Consider the following 26,299-nt stretch of genomic DNA (forward strand, 5'->3'; position numbering starts at 1 on the left):
TAAAGTTGAGAGGCAAAAGCCCAATGGCTCATCAAAGGCTCTTAATCTTCCCATTAATTTACAAGAAGTACAACGTGGAAATATGAACTGGACAGCAGTCCTAGACAAAGTCTTTAGTTACTCATCAAGTAGGTATAACGTTTGTATATAGTTCTAATATTAGGGGAGACTATGGCTGTGTCCAGGCAAAATAAAAATAATCTATTTTACTCATATTTAAATTTAAGACAGCTTACTGAAGTTTCTGGTTTCTATATTGGGAAGTGTCTTATATATGTAATTACTGTAATCATAACACCTGGAATGTGACAGGGTTATCATTCAAAAAACTAAATGTGTAAGAAGGAAAGAAAAAGAGATGATTTCCACTGTAAATGACTAGAACAGACTTTTAAATGTATCGAAAAGTGAACTTTCCTAGAGACACAACCTTAGCTTTGAGAATAACTATTTATTCTTGCGAGTCTCCCTCTGAAGAGCTAGCTGTACTACTCTTTTCCCTTGATTCTGTGCATAGTATTACAGTGACAACACATTATGAATTTCCATAGGAAATATATCCAAAATTAACACACATGTATCCTATTACAATTATAGCATTTGGTATAGTCAAAAGATAGTATAAATTATAACTGTTCTATTATAAAATGTCTGAATTTAACTGCAAAAATCTTAATTATAAATTTTTAAGGTTTGGCATGAAATTTACAAATCATGCTACAGTGAAAATGTTTTATACTTAATATGTTTGGCAATTTAAATCAACTGAATTGAATTAATTGAATTTGCTTTGCAAAGTATAAGGAATAAAAAAGACACAAGACAATCACTAATTACTCCTCTTTCAAAATCTACATCAACAAATTTAATATGGCTAACTGGTTTAATAGCACTATAATTTTAAAAATAAAAATTGGGATGGCAATCTTATTTAATTAGTAAGGAAAAAGAAACCATCACAAAAAATTAATTCCTTAATCACTCCTTTCCCTATGTGTACACAATTATAGCTAACAACTTTAATGAAAAACAAAACAATTAATTCCAAATTGTAACCCATAAAACTCTAAAAACCACTAAACTCAATCTCCTCCTCCTGCTGCCTCCAAATATTCTAAAAGGTCACTGTAACAAAACTAAACAATAGTTTGTTGTGATTCTAAATTAAGAAGCTTCCCTTATTATGGGTTGCAGATGTTAAAACAAAAACACACATTAAAAAACTTCAACTCTGCCCTGACCATTGTGGCTTCGTTAGTTGGGTATCGTTTGACAAAGCAAATGGTCACTGGTTCAATTCCCAATCAGGATGTCCAGGTTGCCTGCCATCCTGGCTGGGGTGAGTACAAGAAGCAACTGATGGATCTGTCTCCTTCCCTTCCCCTCTCTCTAAAAATAAATAAATAAAATTTAAAAAACAACACAACAAAAAAAACCCCCTTCAACCCTATTAACTGAATTCTCAGTTACTGCATTCATATTTGAATACCATATAAAACTGCAATAATTGCTGTGAAGGGTATGAAATATTAGCATGTAAAACATGAAGGATTATAATGATTATATTTTAAAATAGTATCTATTAGCTGGGAGTTTTCTTCCTTAAAAAAGAGCAAATGAAAGCAAAGATTAGGATGAATTATAAGATCTCTGAAATGAATTTAAGTCTCAGTTTTATCTAACAAAGAAACATACCCAGTGAAATATATGGTTGGCTCTACAGAAAAATTAAAACCAGTAGAAATTAAAAATCCTACAGGACTAATCCTCTTATAATTAATGCCCAATAATTAATGCCCAAGGGAACTGCCCAATACATTTTTTAACTAGAATTATATGTGCTAAATAGAGAAAAGTGACGTATCAGACTAGCCTGAGGAGCTTTTCCTAATTATATAGCGATTTCACTATTTGTCCGTTCCAGAATCAGAGAGCTGTGGAGAAAGGGATGGCTTCAGAAGGTGATAAATCCAAATATATTCTATTATAAATATGTACATTATGGAGAAAACTCCTGAGCCGACTGATACACCTACTATATGGCATCTGATGAAGAATTATGTTTCACCTAACTGATATATTAATTATAGCTTAGAAATATTTCTGTCACACAGATGAATTTGCAGAAACATACTTTTACCTACATGAATCAACTATGGTGCCTGTAACAAATTAGTATTTCTTATACATTTAAAGTACTTAAGAAAAAGTACTAAAATTTTATGAAAATTTAGTTTTAAGTATAAACTATAAAACTATTCAACATTCTCTACAAAATAGATAAAATTAGTTTAAAATTCAATTGTGGAAAACATTCTGGTTCTTACCACCCAGGTGTCTGTCTTCATACTAACCTAAGGTATTACAAGATTATAAAAACATTTAAAATACAATTTTATGTAATTTTTATTTATACTTTAAACAACTGCTGGGAACATCCTCTGTGAGGCAATGCAGTCCTTTTTTTTTTTTAATTTAAAACTACCTAAACTTCAAGAAAGGCTCAGTAATATTTTTCAAAGGCAAGCAACAAATGTGTTAGCTGAAAATAGCCACCTTAATGATTGTATGTGACACACACTTGATTGTGCGAGCCTAGAGAGCTTCCCCACCTCTGTCTCTCTTCTGAAGGGTGAAGTCTTTGTGCGCTTTTGTGCACTGGTTCCACTGAATTCATTACAATAGAGATGGACATTTGATATTCATAATGATCCAACATCTGAGCAATCTTCTTTCGAGACACACCGTGTTTATTTCTCCTAACAAAAAAGAAAAGGATTTTAATTCTTTAAAGAACTTATAGAGAATAAGTTGTTTTAGTGTAATAGAGTGCAGACTCTAAATTATATTTTGCAAATAAATACTAGAAAATACATCTCATTTACCCACATTTTATAACAAAAAAATTAACACTGGCTCTCTCAAAATCTTTAACAGTACTTTAAAAAGGTTTAAACATACTGTAAATCAGAGCAAATGTTAACCGTTTATACCTTCATCACACAGAACCAACTAATGATTCACTGAACCACTGAGCTAATCCTCCTCTTTTTAAATAACAAAATCAAAGACAATGAGAAACTGTTTTGAGAATTATAGAATTGAGCAGACTTGTAGGACTTACAATAGTCAATTATCAAATATTTATTACTTTTTAAAAACTTATTTTAGGACATGTCCTGTTGCACTTTTAAAATGTGTTAAACAGTGCAAATTATTAGATCAACAATTTGGGCACATCTCACAAACATTATGTTAAGCGAAATAAAGTAGACATAATAAATATGTACTACATGACTGTATTTACATAAAACTTGGGGGAAAAAACAAAATTAAACTATGGTGTTATGGCAAAAGATGTTTTAGGAAAAAACAAAAGCTTTAAAGAAAAGCAAGAAAGTAATTAACCAAAGAATTGTTACTGGGAAAAGAAACTGGAAGAACTTCTGAGCTGTTGATAAAGCTCCAATGACATGTGTAATGGTTAAATGAATATTTGCCTTATAAGCAATTTGTTAAGCCATGTTTATATTTTGTATATTTTCTATGAGTTTAAATAGGAAAACCAGAAGTGGTTTAAAAACTATTCTTGACCCTCAAAGAACTTTTTAAAATTCATGGCTTTCTGTAACTTGACTTGGACATGGCAAAACACAAATAAACATACTGTACATCTAATATTATAGATTTATTAATTCATTTTTCCCAGAAAAAGGACACAGAAGAAATGTTTACTTTTTGAAACTATTGATGTTTATATTCAAATTGAGAAGAGAAAGCACAAAGAAAGAAAAAAAAACAAAAAAGAAATGTCAGGCTGAAAATTGGCAAGATGAGACTAAATCCACAAGATGCCAAATTTGATGATTTCAATCAATTCTATACAAAAAAATCAAACTATACTAAACATTAGTTAACTGTATTTTGTGAAGTCAACAGTCCCTCAAATGTAAACAAAGTTAACTATATTTCATCAATTTGTTGTGCATCATAACCAATTATCTCTAGTGCTTAAACTTCTGTCTCTACTACCTGAGGTGCAATATGCACAGAGCAGATAAATACCACCAGATATTAGTAAGTCTATCAGTTTATTTAGTCATATATGAACACATAGCATATTAATCAGAAAGGGAAAAAGTAAGGTAACCAAAGGAATAAAAGGCCAAGGAGAAAGAAATTAATAGGACACCTCAGAATAACACTTTAAGCTGGAAGAGGGCAAAATGAAGTGGGAGAAATAAAAACGGTTTTTTTAAAAAAAGAAGTGATGGTTGCACAACTCTATGAGATCTGTCCAGAATGTATCTAGCTACGTGATATGAAAAATAGTTATTGAAGAAGATACAAAAAACAAAGCAGGCACCACAGGGCCTCACACAATTCTCCCAAGGAAATCTCTCTGCATAATCCTTTGTTGGAATCACCATCAGCTGCCCTGTTATATTTTCCTGAATCTCATTGACAGTCTGAAATCTCTTCCTCTCCAAAGATGATTTTAGTTTGGGGGGAAGCCAGAAGTTGCAGGATACCAAATCTGGGCTGTAGGGGAGCTGAGGCACCTGGGTGATTTGATGTTTCAACAAAAAACTCAGCAGGATGTGGTACATGAGTAGGTGCAATGTCGTGATGAAGCTGCCAATCACCAGCTGCCTGTAGCAGTGGCCTTTTCAACCATCTGAACAGTTTCCACAGAGGAACATTCAAGCTTAATGCAAAATTTGATGCAGATTTGTTGCTCTACTCAGTCATTTTGAATACGGAGGCCACAGAGTACATATGCTTACTCAATGGCATCTACCACCCCCCACTGACTACAGTGAAGCTGTCATTGTTCACACACACATTCCAGTCCACTCTCCTTGGCTGCCAGGTTGCATCGAAGTTTTGCAAACTTCTCATTGTATTAACAGTGGCTGGACCTTTTGGGACAGACCTTGAAAAACACTGAACTATATATACTTTTAATGGGTAACCTGTAAAGTATGTGAATTGTATCTCAAAGTTGTTACCAAAAGAGGGTAGGGGAGTGGAAGTGAGGGGGAAAAAAGATCATAGTAAAAAAACCAGTGCTGTGAGGAGAAAGGATCAAGGTAAACACAAATAGGAAAGCAGGGTTGAAAGTAACACAAGTCCACAGTCCCTTACCACAAATTCTGAAACCTACAATTCTCTGAGAACTGTTTTCTGTCCTTCATATGGCAGACCTGTGCTCTAACCAGACCTGTGCTCATCTGGTAACATGATCTACTTGAACTGACGACAGATTATGTGGAGTCTTTCTTACCTATTAAGACTATTTAGTCAAGATTTGCTACAGAAATAGTAAGATGTTGGATGATGATAATCTGCCCAAACTCTGCTAAAGGGTGTTATGATTAGGTATATGCATTATATTACCTTTCTAACAACAACAAAAACCCCAAAACTGAATTCCAAAAAACACTGGTTCTTAGGAAGAGAAGGAGCAAGATGAAAGCACCAAGTAAAAAAGTGATGGAAGCTAAAATGGGAAAGTAATGACTCTGGAATGGTTATGCACAGAAGCAGCCTAGCTAAAAAACAAGGTGGAAAGGTCCTAATTGTCCCTCAAACACAATTAACAAGAAAAATTTCATAAAATTTAACAAGCAAGGAGCCTCTAAAAAAAATAACACTGAATTAAAACCAATGTCCCTCTTAACAGAAACACGTAGTCCATAATCGTAAGTATCAAAGACATGATAAATAAGCAAAGCTAGTAAAGACATTGACTACATAAAGAAGAGAAAAAAAGAAAAAGATTCAAAATCAATTTGAGTGCCTTACTTTTCTAATTCTTCAGGATCAAATTTCCACCAAGTGTCAGGTTCATGAAACTCTACTCTGTATCCTTTTCCTATGGCCTACACAAACGAAAGGAAAAAAAACACAAACCCAGAGAACACTTCTTAAAAGTAAAAAGAAGGCAGATATAAATTGCATTTAGACAATACTTCTAAATTTGATCCACCAAGAATTTTACTTTGAAAATAATATGGTTTATAAAAATTTTAAGAACACTTAACTGGTTGTTAACTTCCAATTACTATCCTCAAGTCCAGGCAAGATGAACATGATAAATATCATTCCCATATTTTTAAAACTAAGTAAACAAACATCTCTTTAGAAAACAAGGATAATGTTTTAATAATAAAGATCAAAGTAACCAAAAATCTAGAATATTAAAAATTGACAAAAATATAAAAACTCTCCCATATCTCGTATTTACCATTTCCACATACGGTTTCATTTCCCAAGCTTGTGTATTAGTGTTGTCTATTATAACTGGAGATCTCCCTTGATTGATAGCTTGTTTAGCTGAAATAAAAAAATGAATTTAAAAATCAAATAAAATTTAAACTTTCACTATAAGAAATTTTTACATCTTTGTACAGAAAACCAAAGCTATGCAATCTCTTGCGTCAGTGCCATGGGAAAAAAAAGGACCCCGCCAGATTGAAAGTGAATAAGGAGACATAACTACACACCATGTGTATTCTCCAGACCAAATGCTGGAGTACATTTACATTTACATACTTTACATTTCCCAAATGTAAAGTACGTTCTGGGAAAAAATTTTGTTGTGCTTATAGCTAATGAAGAGTTTGGCCTGCAGTTAATTTTCACTTATGGGAAATACAAGAATAAGTTATATTTGAATATGGTCTGAATATGAAAGGTCATCAACATTTATTAACAAGGAAAGTTGGAACTTTATTAACTGAAAATGGCAGGTTGCAAGACAACATGTATTATGATCTAACATTTTGGTCAAAATACAAAGACCTGAGAAGTTACTAAAAAATCAAGTGGTCATTGCTCTGGTTGGGCGCCATCTCACAAAGAGAAAGGTCACAGGTTCTGCACTTTTAGGGAGTATATGAGAGGCAACCAATTGTCTCTCTCACATCGCTGTTTCTGTCTGTCTCTTTCTCCCTCCCTTCCCCTCTCTCTGAACATAAATAAATAAAATCTTTTAAAAAATAGTAGTTATCTGTTGGTGGTGAGAAATACATGCCATTTTATGCTTATCTGTATTTTCCAATGCTTTACAATTACAAATAATGCATTCAGTGCATCAGGATGACACTGTTATCAACTGAGCTACCTGTCAGGGCAGGTAAGACTTATGTTAAAAAAAAAGTGCTATGTACTTACCATTACTTACTGACAAAACTTTAAACACACACTAGCAAAATACCACAGTTCAACTGACTGTGTGGTTAAATTTATTTTTCAATTACAGTTGACATACAATATTCTATTAGTTTCAGGTGTACACCCCAGTGTTTAGATGTTATAAAACTTACTAAATGATCATCCCAGTAAATCTCACACCTATGTGACACCAGACAGTTGACAATGTTATTGACTATATCCCCTATGCTGTACTTTATAAACCTGTGACTATCTTGTTAATAACCAATCTGTACTTTTAACCCCTTCCACTTCTTCGCCCATCCCCCCAAACCCCTCCCATCTGGCAACTGTTCAAAATGTTCACTGTATCTATGAGTCTATTTCTGCTCTCATTGTTTATTTTGGTTTTAGATTCAAGTCCAGATGCACTGATTTCCAAATAAGATGAACTCAAAGACCCCACACCAAGACACATCAAAATTAAAATGCAAAAAGTTAAAGACAAAGAATCTTTAAAGCAGGAAGAGAAAAGCAGTTAGTTCCCTACAAAAAAGCTCCCAGAGACTGTCAGCTAATTTCTCAGCTGAAACTTGCAGGCCTGAGGGAGTGGCAAGAAATATTTATAGTAATGAAAAGCTAGGACCAGGCCTTTGGTCAAGATGGAGGCATAAGTAAACATGGCTTGCCGCCTCATACAGCCACATCAAAATTCCAACTAAATTATGGAACAACCATTAATCAGAACTGTCAGAAATCGAGTTGAATGGAAGTCTGAACTACAGAATTGAAGAAAACACATCCATCTGACAAACAGGAGGGGCAGAGATGCAGAGATGCTAAATGGGCTAGTTATACACAGGTGTGGTAAATAAAAATTCGGGAGGTATATCTTGGGGGCAAGGGGTCCCACCATACAGCAGGACCCCAGCCCAGGGTTCCAGTGCAAGGAAGATAACTCACCATAACTTCTGTCTGTAAAAACCAGCAGGGATTGAATCAGTGGAAGAAACTGCTAGTTACCCAAGCAGTTCCACTTAAAGAACCCACATGCAATTAATCAGACTCACTCCCTCTGAGCTCCAGCACTGGTATAGCAGTTTGAACAGCACCACTGGCATATAGGAAGGAAATTAAGTGTATGGCATTATGGTGAGAGCTGGGGGACAGCTTTCTCCCAGGCAGAAAGGCGGGCAGTAGTCATTCTTCCTTTTTGAGCCCTGCCTACACAAAGCCAGAGCCAGCAGTTGGGTGCCATATCTGAGACTCCATCAACATGGATAACACTGTTTATCCTGTTCTGGTGATTCCCTGAGGCTCTGTCCCACCCAACTTACAGACCCACCTAAGCTGTTAATAGTGGCTTTTCCACAATGAATGGCTAGTCTTGGCTCATGCTTCACAATTTCCTAAACTCTCTCAAACAAGCAACAGCTGGCCCAGCAAGCCCTCAGCCCACATACTTCTTGCCAAGGGGCCCCAGGCCTGGTACTAGCAACAGCCAGCCTAGGTTGAAAGCTTGACTTCACCTGGGGACCTCCAAGCCCAGCACAAGCACTAGCCATTTGCAGACTGCTCTGTAGCTCTTGCAGAGTGGCCAAGGGCAGAACACAGCTGGGGGCTGACCTTTGCCTGCAACACCCAAGAAACCCCAGAACCTGTGTACCTAGCTAAAAATCACATAGGGAGACCACCACCCTGACCCTGCATAGCCGATCTTCCACAGGTTAGATGTCAGTGGTCAATGGTCCTTGCAGCTGTCTGGCCTAGGGAAATCTCCCTCACTGATCTGTCAACTGCAATCAAGCCTCAACCACATGGGGAGGTTATAATTCAGCCAACATGGAGGGTGCACCTCAAGTATATTGCTTGAGTGATAGGGGAGGTTCTCCCACTGGATCCTACAAGGACACCTACTACATTAGGCCAGGCTACCAAGACAGGTAGTAATAACTCTCCCTAATACATAGAAAACACACACACACACACACACACACACACACACACACACACGGAGGCTGCCAAAATGAGGAGACAAAGAAACATGGTCCATAATGAAAGAACAGTCAAAACTCCAGAAAAAAATTAACAAAATGGAGATAAGCAATCTATCAGATGCAAAGTTCAAAACACTGGTTATAAGGATGCTCAGTGAGGACCTCAACAGCATAAAAAAAAATCCAGTCAGAAATGAAGGATACACTAATTGAAATAAAGAACAATTTATAAGGAATCAATAGTAGAGTGGATGAAGCCAAGAATCAAATCAATGATCTGCAATATAAGAAAAAAAAACAATCAATAGGAAAAAATTAAACAACAACAAGAAAAGTGTAAGCAGACTCTGGAACAACTTCAAGATGTCCAACATTCACATCATAGGGGTGCCAGAAGGAGAAAAGAAAGAGCAAGAAATTGGAAATCTATTTGAAAAATAATGAAAGAAAACTTCCCTAATTTGGTGGAGGAAAAAGACATGCAAGTCCAGGAAACACAGAGTCCCAAGCAAGACAGATGCAAAGAGGTCCACTCCAAGACACACTGTAATTAAAATGCCAAAGGTTAAAGATAACAAGAGGATTATTAAAAACAGAAAGAGAAAAGCAGTTAATTACCTACAAGGGAGTTCCCGTAAGGCTGTCAGCTGATTTCTCAAAAGAAACTTTACAGGCTAGAAGGGATTGGCAAGAAATACTCAAGTCATAAAAAGCGGGAATCTACAGCCAAGATTGCTGTACCCAGCAAAGCTATCATTTAGAATTGAAGGGCAGATAAAGTACTGCCCAGATAAGAAAAAACTAAGGGAGTTCATCATCACCAAGCCATTATTTTATGAAATGTTAAAGGGACTTATTTAAGAAAAAGAAAATCAAAAGTATGAACCACAAAACGGCAATAAATATATATCTACCAACAACTGAATCTAAAAAACAAACTAAGCAAACAAGAACAGAGATAGAATCATGGATTCGGAGAGTGTTCTGATGGTTGCCGGATGGGAGAGGGATTTGGTGGAATGGATAAAGGGGTGAGAGGACTAAGAAGTACAAATTGGTAGTTAAAGAACAGCCATGTGGATGTAAAGTATAGAAAATGGAGTAGCCAAGGAATGTATACACATGACCCATGAAAATGGACAAAGGTATGGGGACTGCCTGAGGGAGTGGAGGATACTGGATGGAAAGGGGGACAAAGGGTGAAAAATTGGGACTACTGTAATAAAAACTTTTAAAAAAGAAAAGCATGAACCTACAACCAGGATTACTTTACTCGTAAAAGCTCATTATTTCTCAGGACTATGTCTCTTAAACTGAGAGCTGAGATAGAATGGAACTTACAAAAACTCTATCCCCCTACCCCCATACCATATCTTTCCCCATAAGAATCACTGCCACAGTGAGCCACTGTGATGACAGGAGTTTGTACACCTTAAGTGTAAACAGAAAAAAATGTAACTAAGATCTCAAATAAAACTGAAAATGCTGAGGTAAAATGCAATGATATGGAAGTTTTCTTGGGACTTAGAAGTCAAAGCAGTAAGTTCTACATAATGAATACCTTTATATAGCGGTCCAGGGCAAACAGAATTATAAAGGTTAGTTAGCTAAGGAGTAATGACTATGGTTGAGCACGTATTTGGAGAATGTCTCTAAATACCAGAAGAAATTTAGAATTTGGGTCATAAAACAGGTTACCAAGATGCTATCCTTTTCCCACTGCTCTATCCCCAATCATAAAATGATAGTCTTTCATTAAAAAAAAAAAAAAGTAAAGTAATTCTCCTAATGTCTGACAGGCCTACACATCCTAGGAGTGATGTTCCAAAAGAACAGTTTATCAACCAAATAATGGGGAGATCACCCTCTTTCCTGAATCATCATCATTAAATACCACATTCCAGAGACCTCGAAGAGAACAGAACTCCTAAGGAAACGATGGTTAAATACACGAATAATGAATGTCATTTTCTTAGACAAATTAACCACCGTGTTCTAAGAAGGAGAATAATGACACCTTGGAGACGTTTTCAATTTAAAGCAGCCTAAAATGAATTTATTGTATTTTGCTATGTATAATATGCACTCACATTTTTGGCCTAAACATTCAGGAAAAAAACCTTTTACTTTAATTTTTAATCCAATTATTTACTTATTTATTTATATTTAGATATACTTTTTTGTATTATAAAGGAATTCTAGCATTTATTTTTGAACATATTATTGTACAAGAAATTTTAACAAATAATTACAAAACACTAGATACAAGGTACAAGAAATTTGGTATTACAAAGCCGATTATCAAATTCGTTATTACTTTCTAGAGTTACACTTTTAATGCATAAGCATAAATAAAAGAATTAAAAAACATTTAGAGAGACATGGAATTAGTACTAACCAGGTATAATGTGCATCCTTATTTGTCCAAAAGTTTGGACAAAAAAGTGCACATTATACATGGCAAAATACAGTACATTCTTCTAATAAAAAATGAGACAGACAGATATTCCCAGAATGGTGGCCAGCATTTAAAGTATGCAGTAAATACTTGTTGAAAAGAGCAATTCTGCCCTAAATAAAGTCATGCTTTAATTTCAAAATGTCTAATTATTACTAGTGATCACCTGAAAAAGGTAAATATTACTTTTTTAAAAAGCCAATATACTTTATACTAATAAAGCCAGTATTTTATCTAGAAACCACTGTTTTGCAATATAATTTAGATAGCATGAACCTTTTAATGAAAATTCTGGACTAGTTCTCCAAAGAGAAAAATTGTCCCACATAAACAAGCTTCCCAGTCCACCAAAGGTATACTAACTCTGCCCAGTACTTTGTTCATTCCACTTGTCATCTACTCTTATTCCGCTAACATTAGGCCCACAACACGAAACATTTTCTTGGAACTGCAATATCAACATTATTTTGGCAATAACGTCCTATGGCATTTTCTAAAAATCAGAAAAATTTGCATTTTGGGGATTTTTATGCTTCCTTCTCCAATATATTTGGAGAAATCCCAGAATGTCATAGAACCAATACTAGAAAGTAGCATTATAGTCAAACTTATCTGACATTTAAACTTGCCTGTGAAACCATGGACTATAATAGAGTAAAATTTTTACTCAAAAATATCCTCCCTGAAATTTCTTATTCTGAAAAATGACAATCAAAAAGAAAGGCATTGATCCTGTTTTCCCTGTACATACTGTACTTTAGGGTGATGCTAGCTGCTAGTTCTAGATGAGAGCATGTTCTCATTACAGAGTGACTGATCATTCTCAGCATCATTAAAAATGGGATAACCAGACTCTCCTTAACCCCTGCAAAAAAAATAGAACCTAATGAATACTCCAATCTAGAGTTACTGGTAAGTTCCATTTAAGTCAATAGAGGAGAAAGAGTTAAATGGTTACCACAAATGTGGACAAAAGGGGGCCACATACTAAACCCGACAAGCTCAGGGGAAGCCTGCATGAAGGCCTTACAAACTCAGAGACCCAAAGTAACCTCGTAAGATGGTCTGAAATGAAAACCTCCGAACAAAAAGTGAGTCACGGTGGAAAGTCATATCCTAGGTCAGTATCTTCCTTGAGATCAATCTTTACCTTAACTGAGCTTAACTACTGCTTTTTCCATCTACAATAACAAGCCTTTAGAATCAGAGTAACCCCCTCTCCCATGACCCCTCAGGCACAACCTCCCACCAGAGCACAAGACATAGTTATCTCTTTCCCCTGCATTCCATCTTTACCTACTGTAAATATTAATTGTTAACTATCTATCCCATCAATGTAAAAAAAAAGTACCTATGGAATTTACTTTTTATCTAATCTCAGATGTCTTATCTTCTTCCTTTGCTTTCTCCTACCTCCCTAACCTATTACCAATGAATTTCATGTAACCCTCTTCCCCTTTGGTTCTTATGTAAAATAAGGGGTAAAACTACCATTTTCCGGAGCATTTTCTCAATTTGTTGGGATTTTACTTTCCAGTAATTGCAGTCTGTTTCGCTTAAATAAACTCATGAAAATTCTTAACAGGTTTGGACATTTCTGATGTTCATACAACAAAGCAAATAGAGAATTACAGGATATGGGATATTCTACAGGAAAAACAACTAAGTTTCTTCAACAATTTAATGCTATAAGGGTGAAAGAGGGGAAATTGCAACAAGTAAATAATTAAACATAAAACCAAATGTACTGTAAGGCCCTTGTTTGGATCCTGATTCAAACAAAACAATTGTATACAAATAGTTAAAATGATTGGGGAAATTTGATTACAGACAGTATTACATGACGTCAAGGAATTTTTTTTTTAGGTGTGATGATGGCACTATAGTTAAAGAACATACTAAGTAAGAAGGTGGTTAATTTGAAATGCCTATAGTATAATGTCTAGAATTGTTTTAAAATACTTCAGTAATTAGAAAAGGAAAGTAGTGAAAACAGAAAGAATAAAGCCAATATAGCAAACTCTTGGTAACTGACAATTCTAAGTGATGGGTATATAGAATTCATTGTAATCTCTCAACTCTAGGTTTAAATTTTTATTTAATAAATCAATTTGTTGAATCATAGTGCATTCTTCATCTATTGAAAAAGAAATTCACTTATACTATCTGCATTTACTTACATAGTTGTAGATAAAGTTTTCAATCTGACTGCAACATGTGAATATCTGAATAACTTAAAAAAAATACCAATGCTTAGATCCACTCCACACCAACTAAATCAGAATCTCTGAGGCTGACTCAGACACAGGTTTTCGAAAAAGGTGCCAAGCAATTCAAATGTGCAGCCAAGATTAAGACCCACTATTCCAAGGTGCAAAGAAAGTGACTAATGTGTCTCTAAAAAATGTATTAATCGAGTTTTCAGAGTAGTATCAATAAAGAAAACTTTTAATATCCACAAAGCATTATACTGAGTCTTAGAAAACATTAGCATTACTCTTAGAAAAATAACTTTTGGGAATGCATAACTATAGCATCAGAGTTCTTTGAATTTATTCGGGATATAAAGCCTACGAAAATATCCCACCCCTCTACTTTACCAGGTTGTATTGGTACACTACAAAATATTCTACCTAAATTCTCTGATTTTCACAACGACCTTGCAAGTATCACTGTTTCTAATAGGTGAAAAAGTTGGGTCTCAAAGCTGTTCAGTCTGTGAAAGTCATTCAGCTGATAAAAGTCAAGTTGAGAATAAAAACCCAGGTCCTCTGACTCCTACTCAAATATTTTATACCGGGAGTCTTGGCCCCAAACAAACCTCTGTTCTGGTTCCAGTCATGGGCATCACCAAGCTGATTAACATTATACCTGTACCCATCTTGATGGTGAAAATAGTCATCAGTGCTGAACACAATGCCATCACGACTCTGACCAAGCAGAATTCTGTTAATAAAAAAAATCATTAAAAAATGCCATTTGTAAAATCTATAGCCATTGGAAATAAGCCACACAGCAAAGTTTATTATGAATTTTGGGTATATACCTGTAAGTATACTGCAAACAGAATAGGAGAGGAGTTGAATCTTAAAATTTTTAAGTTTTCAAATCTCAAATTCAATTTACACTTAAATCTACATAGTTACATAGCCAGTATCAAAAACTTTTTTAAAGCGACACTTATATTAAAACTTCAAAAACAGTCTTTCAACCAATCACAAAATTATGTCAACCACTTGTCCATATTTTAACTTAGGTGAATGTGTATTGAGTGTTCAAAATTGCCTAAATTTAATGTAGCAGGTAACCTAAAAGGCAAATAAGACTAAGCAAGCAATTCATCTGTGGGAAGACTGTATTTAATCCAAGACAGCTTTGATAAACCCATTTCCATGAAGCACAAACATAAAACCAGCAAGTAGGAGTCAGAAACAGCCTGAGGCTTAAGGTTGTGAATCAACCTGTGATCCTCCACAGTATACTTAAACTTTAGATTTTTGAGAGATTAAATTACTAAATGAAATAACAACACTAAATAAAGAGCACACTCTTGGAAAAAGTCAATGGCAATCAAGATTTGTTCTCAAAATATGATCATCTTAAATGCCTAAGCAGTGAGATGAATAAGCATTCTAGTGTCAGAGAATTCCCATAAGTAGTGACTCATGAAAAAGACTGGGTATGCTAAGAAAGGGAAAACAAAGGTAAAAGAATGATTTGCATCCAACAATAACAAAAGTGTTTTGTTATTTCTATTCTCTCCCTAAATCACTAGGCAACTGGATATGGTTCTATAATTTTGTGAGAGATGGAGGGGAGCAGAAGGTGGTAGAAGGGATTGAAAGTAAAAGAATATTATCTTGGGATGTTTCAAGAATATGTACGTCCTAATTAAAAAGTAACAAAAGGATTTCAGCTATTATGATAAACATATTTCTCTCCTGTTCTCAGTGTATAATAAAATCGTGTATATTTATAATAAAAATAGAATTGCATACACTGAAATAAAATTTTTTAAATATTTTCACTCAGAATTACAGTTAAAATTACTTCAAACAAACCAAATGAAAATAAATGGTTTAAATTTGTTTGGGAAGTTGGTTTTGTATGCTTTTTAAGCAGCCATAATTTCCCAAAATATTTCCATATAATGTATTTGGCATCTTATTTGCTTATACAGATAGCCTAGAATATAAAATGCTACAATATTAGCATTCCAAACCAGAATTCAATCTTCTAAAAAGATTTTGAGAAACCATACAATACAATACCTAATATTTAACAGTGCTAGAAGACTGACACCATCTCTCCCAGATTAATTTCTATTACTCGATTAGCAGATGACTTTTCAGATATTAATTACACCATACTACAAGAATAAAGTGGCTTTTGTGTTCAAGAAATGTTTTAAACTCTCCCAAATTAAAAAAAGGGGGGGTGAACAGTAAATTAACTTGTATCATTAGACCAAGTCAACATCAAACATGAATAAATCTTTATAAAGAACATTTTAAATCTATAAATCATAATTATAACAAATAATTTTAGCTTAGAGAGACTTTTTCTTCCCAGACGGCATAGACTGCTTATGCATCCTTTGAAAATTCTCTGAATTATCTCAAATTATGAAGGTTTATTTGGGGGATTTATATTTAAAATGCCTGTATCAATCTGAATATATCTGATGTCATATTAACCACTTGAACAAAAAATATTTTAAGAATGTTAGTATTTTTTTTCAACATTCTTATAGATTCCACCAGAATTCTTTTTTTTTACCTTCTCCAGAGGATATGTTTATTGATTTTAGAGAGAGGAAGGGGCGGGGGAGGAGGGAGAGAGGAAGAGGGAGCGGGGAATGGGGGAAAGAGAGAGACAGATAGACAGACACACATCATCACCCTGTTGCCTCCTGTGCTTACTCTGACCTAGGTATGTGCCCTAACTGGGAACAGAAACTGCAACCCATTTGGTGCATGGGAACAATGCTCCAACCAATTGAGCCACACAGCCAGGGCCCTGTCAGAATTCTTGTAAGTCAGACACTAAAATAGATGCTCAGAATGTCAAAATTTAGAACTCTAAAAAATCAAGTATCTAGTAAAAAAATCAGATGTGCGCCCAATGGCCACTGGGTTTGCATATTTTCAAACTGCTCTTTTTGAAAATCTACTATGTGCCGAACATTTTGTAAGTATTTATGATCGTATTTAATTCTCACAACCACCTTGGTAATTTGACATTAAACAAATCAGAAAAGAAAATAATTCAGAAATCAGGGCACTAGAGTTAAATAAACAGTGATGGGAGAGCCAAAACCATTTGGTCCACAATGATCCCTGACTCCTGGTACCCCTGTATAATGCCCTCCTTGGGTGTGGGTTTTCAGTCAGTGACTAGAGCTTCTAACAGAATGGAAGAGATAATGAAATGTTGCTTCTGAGATTAGGTTACTTTAAAAAGTAGCTTTCTGTCTTAGGCTGGGGGTTACCTCGCTGAGACTTAGGGCTAGCTCTTAGGCTTAGGGCTAGCTCACTTTCTCTCATCAAACTACGAATGGAAAGAGGTTCAAGTAACAAAGAACTGAGGGAGTACCCAGCCTGCTGCCAGCAAGGAAGTGAGCCCCTCAGTCCAAAAGTTTACTACTGAGTCTTGTCAATAACCTCACAAGAGACCTTCCAAGCAGATCCTCTCCCAATACAAGCCTTCAGACCAGAACACAGCCCTAGACAACATCTTTAGTAAAAAAGGCAGAAAACTGTACTTGAACAATTAAAATTTTAAAAAATAATAAAAATAATAATAATAATAAAAAGAAACTTTTAACCAGAGGCACCCAGATTCCTGTCTTTTCAGAAACTGTGAGGCAATGTTTGTTGCTTTTAACAGCTCACTTTTAGGGTAATTCATTACCCAGCCACAAGGTAACTAATACACTATATGCTTATACTTTTTCACTTAAGGAAAATCCTGCTTTGGGAACCCTATTCCCCAAAATGGCCTACTATGATAGCTAATTTTCATGGTTTATTTCTGAAATTTCTAAGAACTGTACATTATCTTCGTAAATACAACCACGTGCATTTAAAATACAAGTGATTTTCCCCCCCAAATCTGACACTTCATGAACCCTTTACCTCATTATGTACTGCGTGGCCTTGCTTACCTCTAGCCCCAAACCCCTTTATGTGGGCACTTTATTCTGCACACTCTGTAAATGAAGAATAGAGACCTACATAGGGAAAGGTAAATCTTTTCTCTGGAGTTTAAATGAAGATCCCCCCAAAAGGAGAAAGGGAGAAAAATCTGTTCCCATCTCTCTTTAAATTATGATAAACTGTTGTAGTTTCCCACACTGCTATAACAAATCACCACATACTTAGTGCCTTAAAACAACACAGATTATCTTATAGTTCCAAAGGTCAGACATCCAAAATCAGTTTCACTGGGCTAAAATAAAAGTGTGGCAGGCTGGCATTTCTCCTGGAGGCCCTAATGGAGAAAATTTCCTTGCCCTTTCCAGTTTCTAAAGGCCACCTTACATATCTTGGATCACAGTCCTGTCTTTCATCTTCAGCAGTGTAACATCTTCCCTCCTCTCTGACAAGTGCTTCTCCTATCCTTTTAATCTCTTATCAATATTAGACATTTTGCTAATATAATTAAATCAGTGGCTTGTTTATAAGAATTTACTCTCTCTCACTGGTGAAGTCAGTAGAGTATTAAAAATGTTGGTTAACGAAAATATTTTAGAATCAACCTCTTTGCATGAACAGAGTATAAGAAGCTAACAAAAATCTATAGCCCACACTCCTGGGAATGATACTCAATGCCTGATCCCTAAATGGCCGTGTCTATCCACTGAATCAAAGGATTCTGTTTGGCTGTTGCCAATTGTAATGGTGACAAAAATTCTACCTCTAGAATATTGTTGAAATTGCCTCAAATGAACCTTTCATCAAAGTGCCGTCAGTTTGCACTTTATCATATCTACAAAGGTTGTACATACTATTTTGCACTAGCTTACTCATAAATATTTTAAGTCTGTACTTGTGTTAGAATTTAATGAGACTGATTTTATTAAAATGTATTAGTCAAGCTGTAAATAAATAACTAAGTCTCAGCCACTTTAACCAAGTGTCCTAGGTCAATTTTCAACAAATACAAAGGTAAGGAATTGTGCAGCTTATGCTAAAGGCAAAGAAGGAGAAAGGCAAATACTGAGTTCAAAAGGGTTACTGAGGAGTTACTGAGGGCTGATACAAGCCAAAACCTTGAAAAGTGGAGGCATTTAAGAGAATCTCTGAATAAGCAAAGTCCTGAGAACAAAGAATGGACAAGTATTATGTCTCCTGCAGTGGAAGGGAGGTACCAGTCCAAATGCAGACAGACATAAAAATGGACAGATGGGTAAAGACTAAAGGAAGAAGGGGGCTTGAATAATACCCCAAGGAATTTGAACTTTCTAACCCCCTTATTACCACATATCAATACGAAACAATACTTTTAATTTAGTACCCCATATTAGCTCAACTCTGATCTACCAAATCTTTGCTCCTTTCTTTCTTCAACGCTCATTTTGAAAGCTAACTCCTATGTGAAGACATCCTTACCAGAGAGTATGTGGCTTTATATCGAATCCCAAAGAAACCTACTTCATTCAAACACTGTTGACCTACAGTGATACTCCTGCTTCTTTAACCAAGCTCCTCCAAGTCAGGAGTCACACACATGGCTACTCATGCATTAGATACTCAAGTGAAGGAGCAGGGAAGAAACACACTCATTTATATCCCTAGTTTGTTCTTTTTTCCAGTTTTAGGAAACTCTCCAAGTCCCTTAAACTTATTATTCTCTTATTATAAAGAGAATAAATTGAATTTAAATTCTTCAGCTTCTATAAAATGAAAAGAATACAACCTGTATCACAAGATTTTATATATGTGGAAGTACTCTTGTAAACTGTGATACAAATGGTAATTGCTACCATAGCTTCTATTCTTATAACATACACCTAATACCTCAAATAAAGAAATATATCACATACCATCACTTCTATCATCTCACACTATAGCTATCTCCCTGAAATTATATTGAATTATCACTAGCTTATTCACCTTCAGTTTCAACATACCCCAATGTTGTCCCAAACCTAATCTTTTTTCCTTTATTCTAAAATTTAGTCAGCTGTCCCTAGCAAGATCCCTTGAACAAATTTCCAAATTTCAACTAATACTTTTCTGATATTATATTCTAAATCTAGAAGATTGCCCAGGTTTGAGACTTCATCTTAATTTCTATCCTTTAAAGAGCTGAAAATTTTATCTTTACAAAATCTTCACTGAAGTGAGAGGAATCAAAATGCAAAGACCTAAACTTAATGTAAAATGATCACAGCTTACATTCTACTTGAAATGTCTGTATCATAAATCTTTGTCTCATTTCTTGCTTTTAAAGAAACTTTTGTTAGATTGTTTACGTTGTCTTACAAGTAAATATAAAACATTTACGAAATGGTTTCTTGGAATTTTTTATTCTCACCCAAAGATACCATATAAATTTTCCTTTTCTCCTTATCCTTCAATCATCCTACATAAACAGCAAAGAATTTGTGTGTCCTTCTTTGTGCTATTTTCCACAACTGTACAAATGTACTTAAGTACATGATATTCTTTTTAAAAAATGTAAACAGAAACATGAATTTGATGTATTTTGTCTTAGATAAAACATCACAAGCTCTAACTCCTTTATAATTCATACAAGAGTGGGCAAAAGTAGGTTTACAGTTACACAAAGCAATTTATTCTTGAGTTATTATTTACTGCATTACTTTACATATGAACAACTGTAAACTTAACTTCACCCACCCCTGTATATTGCTCACCTAAAACTCCTTAAAGAAACCAAAAAAGGGTTCCCTCTGCCAGTCAATGGTATAAACAGGGTAAAGCGCTTAAAACACGCTCAAATTCTTTTCCTTGGGTTATTTCATTTGCTTCTCACATATTACTCATTAGACAATAAAATGTGTCCATTGTCACATTTTAAAAAGTGAAATAACTAAGTCAAAGCCCAACTCTTCCTAAATTTCTGACTTAAAAACTGAAGGCCAGGGCAGTTTTCAAATAGCATTTGCTTTCACCATTGTCATAATTATACAGTGTATCTATTTAAAGGCCTAAGCAAATTCCTAATACAGATACCAATTTGCCCTTCCTCTATCAGAAAACATCAGGTACTACTCTCAGAACACAACATTTTCTACTAGAAACAGGAAAGCAGTTGTCATTGACTACTACTATCACTTGTGATTTTAAAGTAATGAATTACCAAGTGTTCACCTGGTATCCTTTACTTACCGAGATAACGTTGTTTTCCCAGAACCAGGCAAGCCTCTTAAAAGAATAAGTAACTTCTGCAATTTACCTAACTTCTCCTCTTGAAACTGCTGGTTCATAAACCTGTTTGGGCTATTATGTTTGTCTATAGGATCTTTCCAGCATCCTTCACTAGGTTCACAGCAACCACTACTCACATATGCATCTCGTACAGTATAGCCGTTTCCAAAGGGATGATCACTTCTGATATTTTCACTAAAGTCAGTATATTCATTGTTCTGATCAAAAGTCAAAGAATTCCAATTACCATGACAGTTATTCACATAACCTTTTTGAATCTGAGAGCCATCTTGGGCATGGAAAATATTTGATGGTGGACTTGGTGGAACACTGAATCTTTGAATATTTAAATGATAGTTAGAGCTGGGAAAAGGAGGACATCTGGGTATTATAAAAGAATGCACTGATTGCCATTCATGCCTGAAGGAAGTAAAGGACCCGTCACAAAATGTAGGTATTACTTGTCCATGACAAGGATATCTGCCTGGCTCATTCCCCACGTCCTGTTGATAACCACAATGCAACTGAAGAGCACTACTAAGATCTCTTTTCTTTTCTTCTGCGCATTTCATCAGATCATTATGTCCCTGATCATACGAAATAAATTGTTCCTCAGAGAGTCTGGGTTCCTTACAACTGTCTTCTGAATCATTTTTTTCATTTTCAAGCTCTTCAATTTCTTTGTAAAACTGGAATAATTCATTATCAATCTCTGATTTTTTCCAGTTAAATTTTTGTTTCTCACCTTGTCCTCCTTCACCATCTATACCCTTGATATTGTCTACCTGCTTCCTCCTTTCATTACATTTCTTTTTCTCAGGGGGTTTGTAAATGGGTCCTATAAATGCTTTACTTGTGCTGTATATCTCATCATCTGTGGGTACCAACGGAGGACTTGTGGCCTGTAAAACTTGTGAATTAATAGACTCAGTAACAGTTGGTCTATTACTAAGCATCTTATCATGCACTGGTTTCAGCATATCTGTACTTTGGGTTTTGTCTTCCTGAGAACTACATCCTCTGAAATCAATAATGGTCACAGGGACCCAATCATTTCCAGTTTTCTCTTGTACTCTGTGAAAATTAGAAATACCATGACGGGGAAAAATAAAAGACTCTTCAGTTGACTTCAGTTTTTTGTAGCATGGTTCACTTGTTAGGTCTTCCCCATGTCCCAAGGATTTAGCTTCAATTTCACCATAAGGCATCTGAGGAGCACATAAATCACACATTTAATAGCCAATATTTTTAAAAGTCTAAACAAAAGTTTCTCAGGAACAATAGAAAGACATTTAAATTTGTGACAGTAAACAGTAACATTTTCCCAAAATGCAAAGATTTGGGGAAATCTTAGTAAAATACAAAACAGTAATTTTATAGCCACTTACTATTTTTGTTATACTGTAATAACTTGAGAGGTCTCACCGAATACATTTTCTTTAAAGATACACCTCACCTTTAATCTAATTGATTCATTTTTAAACTTAGAGAACTTAAAAAGCTTATTAAGTTTGGAAAACTGAATCAATAATATGCTATAGATACACAACAGTGTACCAAGGAGAATAATCTGCACAAATCCAAACTGGCTGCAATAAACTGCTTCATAAACAAACGTCTTCTATTTAAAACCACTATGTACTCAGGAGTTAATGAACCCGGCTCCCCAAACTCAGACAAACACATTTCCGGAGCTATCAAACGCCAGGTTAACGGAAATGCCAGTCTTTGTGGGCTCCATTCCTGCTAGCAGTGTAAAAGTGGTTTCCAAACAGGTGTACTGCATTCATTTAAAGAAAAAAAGTACTTCAGCTGCACTAGAAATGACGCAAATGTGTCATTTGTTTAGAGAAGAACTTCTGGCAACTCCCCCAGTTCAGAGCGCTCCTCTCTTCTAGATGGTTGGTCAATCTTAAAGATTAAACTCTGCTTCCCTAGACATTTCTAAGGGGCGCTCAAGAATACAATCCGAAAACTTGCTTTGGTTAGTCACCTTCGTTCTGTCCGCTCCCTGGTACTGCTCCAACACGAAAAAAAAGGAAAGGGCAAAAAAGCAAACAGAACGGTATCGATAGGTCAGAGGGTCAAGGAAGACAAAATTGTAAAGAATGCCGAACTCCAGGAAACAGCTTCAACTCTGCCACCTCTCGGCTTCTCGTTTCCACAATCGAAACGTCAGAGAAGTCCCAAGAAAACAGGGGGCGGGGCGGGGCGGGGTGAGGCAGCCGAGCGCAGTGTGCGCAAAACCTGCGACCCACAGCCTCCGAAGTGGGCGGCCAGGGCAAAAGTGAATTATCGCTTCCTGTTTCAATGGAAACAGGTTTGGGTTCTGCCAAGAATTCATTTATAGGTATCAGAAAGGTACGACCAAGTGCTGGCAAGTATACACGTCGCAGACGGAAGAAGGAAAAAATCGAAAACGTCACCACCACTCCTCCCGACACACGCACACTTGAAAAGAGGTGTCTACTTACCTTATTCGCAGCTCCGCATTGACCTTTACTTCTCAATAAAATCGTATTATGGAGAGATACGGTCCCCTGAGACGCTGAAACGAGGAAACACAACCCCAAAACAAGAGACTTGGAGAAACCGAAAGGCCAGTCCTAAGGACCCCAGCAACAAGCCACACCTCAGCGCGCAAGATGGCGGCCATTTCATTGTAACCCGGAAAAAATCGCGGACTTTCTCTGGGCATTGTGGGAATTGAAGTCTGGTGTCATACTTGTCTGCAGGTCTCTGCAGACGGCGACTGGTCTCCCAGAATCCACTGCGTCACAGACGCGTAGATTTGACGACAAACTTAACCCGGAGTTGCTTCCTGGAAGTGGCGTGGGAAAGTTGCTTAGAACCTCCAATTTTGGCGAGAAAAAAAAAAAAAGACACTGTCGTTTTGTGGGGTTCACCCGTAAAGGAAAGGAGAATGTGAATGCCTACATCCCCAAAACGGTTTTCAGTGCTTCTAAGGTTTTAAGGCGTTTTAATAAAGAATTAGGTTTTTCAAATGGAAGTTAACGGGTGATAATTGCAAAGTAGGGCTGCCCACATTTTTACAAAACAAATAAGCAAGCAAAAAAAAAAAAACCCTCAATAATTGTAGGGTCGCGTTCTTCCACCGAAGGACAGGATCGCTGCAGCAGAGCCTTAACAGATTAAAAAATGCTTATGAGAAAATCGTGTCATATCTGTGTTTTGTTTTAGGAGATAAAGACCAGTTGCTGAGCGTTTTTAAATCTACATTTTATTTCATTTTATTGTTTATTTTATTTTATTGTCAGACAGCTTTTCCATTAAAAATTCAGTATGTAAAAGCCGCTTAGAACAGTGCCTAGTAGAAATAAGGGGTGGGTAAATGTTGGTTAAATTAGAAATAAATACGGTCCAGGCAGAGGGTAGCTTATTTAGTCAGAAGATCACTCAGATAAGCCAAGGTTGCAGGTTCTAGTGTTACCAGACTGGAGGCCAGGCTTGGCCTGGCCCTGAGTGGGTCTGCCTAGGGCCGGCCTGTAGTGTGTGGGTTCTTGACTTCATGTGGCAGTCACCTCACAGTCCCGGTGACAATGAGGATACATTTATTAGAAAACCTGAGGACAGTTAAAACAAGAAAGAGCTTAGCATAGAAGAAGCAACAAGAGAACTTAGGCTGGGCTGCCTTAGCTCACTGGAAAGTTGGAGAAAAGGGGGTCTATGGGACAGGTTCAGGGGATTAGCCTGAGACATACTGCCAGCTGCCCATTGCCCATTGCCTTAGACTTTAGGAGACACATGCCTGTGTGAAAAGAAGTGGGGGAAGAGAAAGAAAGGGAATGGAGCTGGCTGCTTCCAGAGGAAGAGCGCATGCCCTGGATCATTTGTCTTGATGCTTTTACCTCTCTCTCGGGGGGAATCTTAGGGGAGGTGCCACGGGAAGGTTTCAGCAGAATAAACATCAGTTTTCCACTGTGGCCTTTCAGGGTTGTGGTCTCTACTGATTGGCCAGGGCCAGGGGGTGTTAGTCATTGAAGCTGATCCTAGCGTTGCCCACCTGGTTTTGTTGCTTTTCTGGGCCTGGAGCTGAAATAAAACTGAGGCCTTGATGTTATCTTTAGGGTGGTGTTGCATCTGGCCATTTTTGTTTAACTGTCTTAGTTTCCCTGTTCCATTTGCCGAGGAATTTTGCTAGTTTCTTATTGTCCTGTCTCATCCCTGGTCAGGGCACACACAAGAATCAACCAATTAATGCGCAAATAAGATGAGCAACAAATCTATCTATCTATCTATCTATCTCGCTCCCCCTTCCCCCCTCCCGTCTAAAGTCAACTAATAAAAATACATAATTTTTAAAAAATATTTTATTTGTTTATCTTTAGAGGGGAAGGGAAGGAGAGAGGAAGAGAAACATCAATGTATGGTTGCTTCTTGTGCATCCCCTGCTGGGAACTGGCCCCTGCCGGGAACTGGCCTGCAACCCAGGCATGTGCCGACTGGGAATGGAACCGCAATTGTCTGGTTCAAAGGCCCGCGCTCAATCGTAATTTTTTTTTAAAGGAAAAAAGTACGAAAAGAACAACGGGCAATGCTCAGCTTAAGGTCCCCTCTCCCTAGACCCGTTTCCTCTCCACATTCTTTCTTGTCCCTGCCAGGGAAACTGCTAATCTCTTCATAGTTAAATAAATCTTTGTTGATGTAGCATTTTAATTTATAAATGTAATACTTAAAATCACAGTATGGAATGTTTGCATTTGATTATTTAACAGCCCTATGACTAAGAGAGCTCAGCAAAGCAATGCATTCTCTTACAAAGAATCTTCCTCAAATACAAATTCCCACATCAGCATGTATTTCCTCCTAATTAGATTCAAGTTATGCATCCTCCCTCAAAACAGCCACATAAATGAAGTGTGTCCTCAGGATATTACATCTGGAGGCACAGGATATCTGTCCACTATAATGTGATATTAATCTTTATCACCTGACCAAGGTGTTATCCACTTTCTCCACTGTGTATGTTCCTCCTTGGAACTAATGAGCACTCTGAGAGGGGTTATTTTGAGACCAAGCATTTATCTTGGTCCTTCAGCCTCCGTAGATGATTCTTGCTGCAACCAATATTTACCAGGTTGGTTACAAAATGTTGATTTTTTTCTAACTCATTCAAGCCCTTCACATTTATTAGTCCTGATGCTGCTATAAATAAAAGACTCTTCCTGGCCCTGACTGGTGAGGCTCAGTGAATTGAGTGCTGGCCTGTGAACCAAACGGTTGCAGGTTCGATTCCCAGTCAGGGCACATGCCTGGTTTGCAGGCCA

The 26,299-nt window shown here is 36.4% G+C and overlaps 1 protein-coding gene across 4 annotated transcripts; it reads right to left on the reverse strand.

Annotated features, from left to right (window-relative positions):
• N4BP2L2 (NEDD4 binding protein 2 like 2) lies at positions 1 to 23,688 on the reverse strand. 4 transcript variants are annotated; one of them, XM_037037235.1, is made up of 6 exons: positions 23,486 to 23,687; positions 20,973 to 22,219; positions 14,435 to 14,559; positions 6,251 to 6,339; positions 5,809 to 5,885; positions 1 to 2,759 (listed from the first exon to the last, which is right to left on the reverse strand). In XM_037037235.1, the coding sequence occupies exons 2-6, from the start codon at positions 22,217 to 22,219 to the stop codon at positions 2,558 to 2,560; spliced, it is 1,740 nt and encodes a 579-aa protein (XP_036893130.1). In that variant the 5' UTR covers positions 23,486 to 23,687; the 3' UTR covers positions 1 to 2,557. The 4 variants fall into 4 exon arrangements, with proteins under 4 accessions (XP_036893130.1, XP_036893132.1, XP_036893133.1 ...); XM_037037236.1 differs by lacking the exon at positions 5,809 to 5,885 and having other exon boundaries at positions 2,670 to 2,759; positions 23,486 to 23,688; XM_037037237.1 differs by lacking the exons at positions 5,809 to 5,885; positions 6,251 to 6,339 and having other exon boundaries at positions 23,486 to 23,688.
• Positions 23,689 to 26,299: the final 2,611 nt, after the last annotated feature.

The sequence above is a fragment of the Sturnira hondurensis genome, unplaced genomic scaffold, assembly GCF_014824575.4.
Source record: "Sturnira hondurensis isolate 20B ecotype Veracruz unplaced genomic scaffold, ASM1482457v3 Scaffold0022910, whole genome shotgun sequence".
Lineage (NCBI taxonomy): Eukaryota > Metazoa > Chordata > Mammalia > Chiroptera > Phyllostomidae > Sturnira > Sturnira hondurensis.

What these genes read in the sequence shown, in the direction of transcription:
- N4BP2L2 (XM_037037235.1), bottom strand. Translation starts at nt 22,219, where the DNA reads ATGCCTTATGGTGAAATTGAAGCTAAATCCTTGGGACATGGGGAAGAC. An exon ending in TGAAACCGTATGTGGAAATG is followed by an intron (nt 5,886 to 6,250) that starts GTAAATACGAGA and finishes TCGTTTGTGTAG; the next exon opens with GCCATAGGAAAAGGATACAG. An exon ending in GATCCTGAAGAATTAGAAAA is followed by an intron (nt 2,760 to 5,808) that starts GTAAGGCACTCA and finishes CTTTTTTGTTAG; the next exon opens with GAGAAATAAACACGGTGTGT.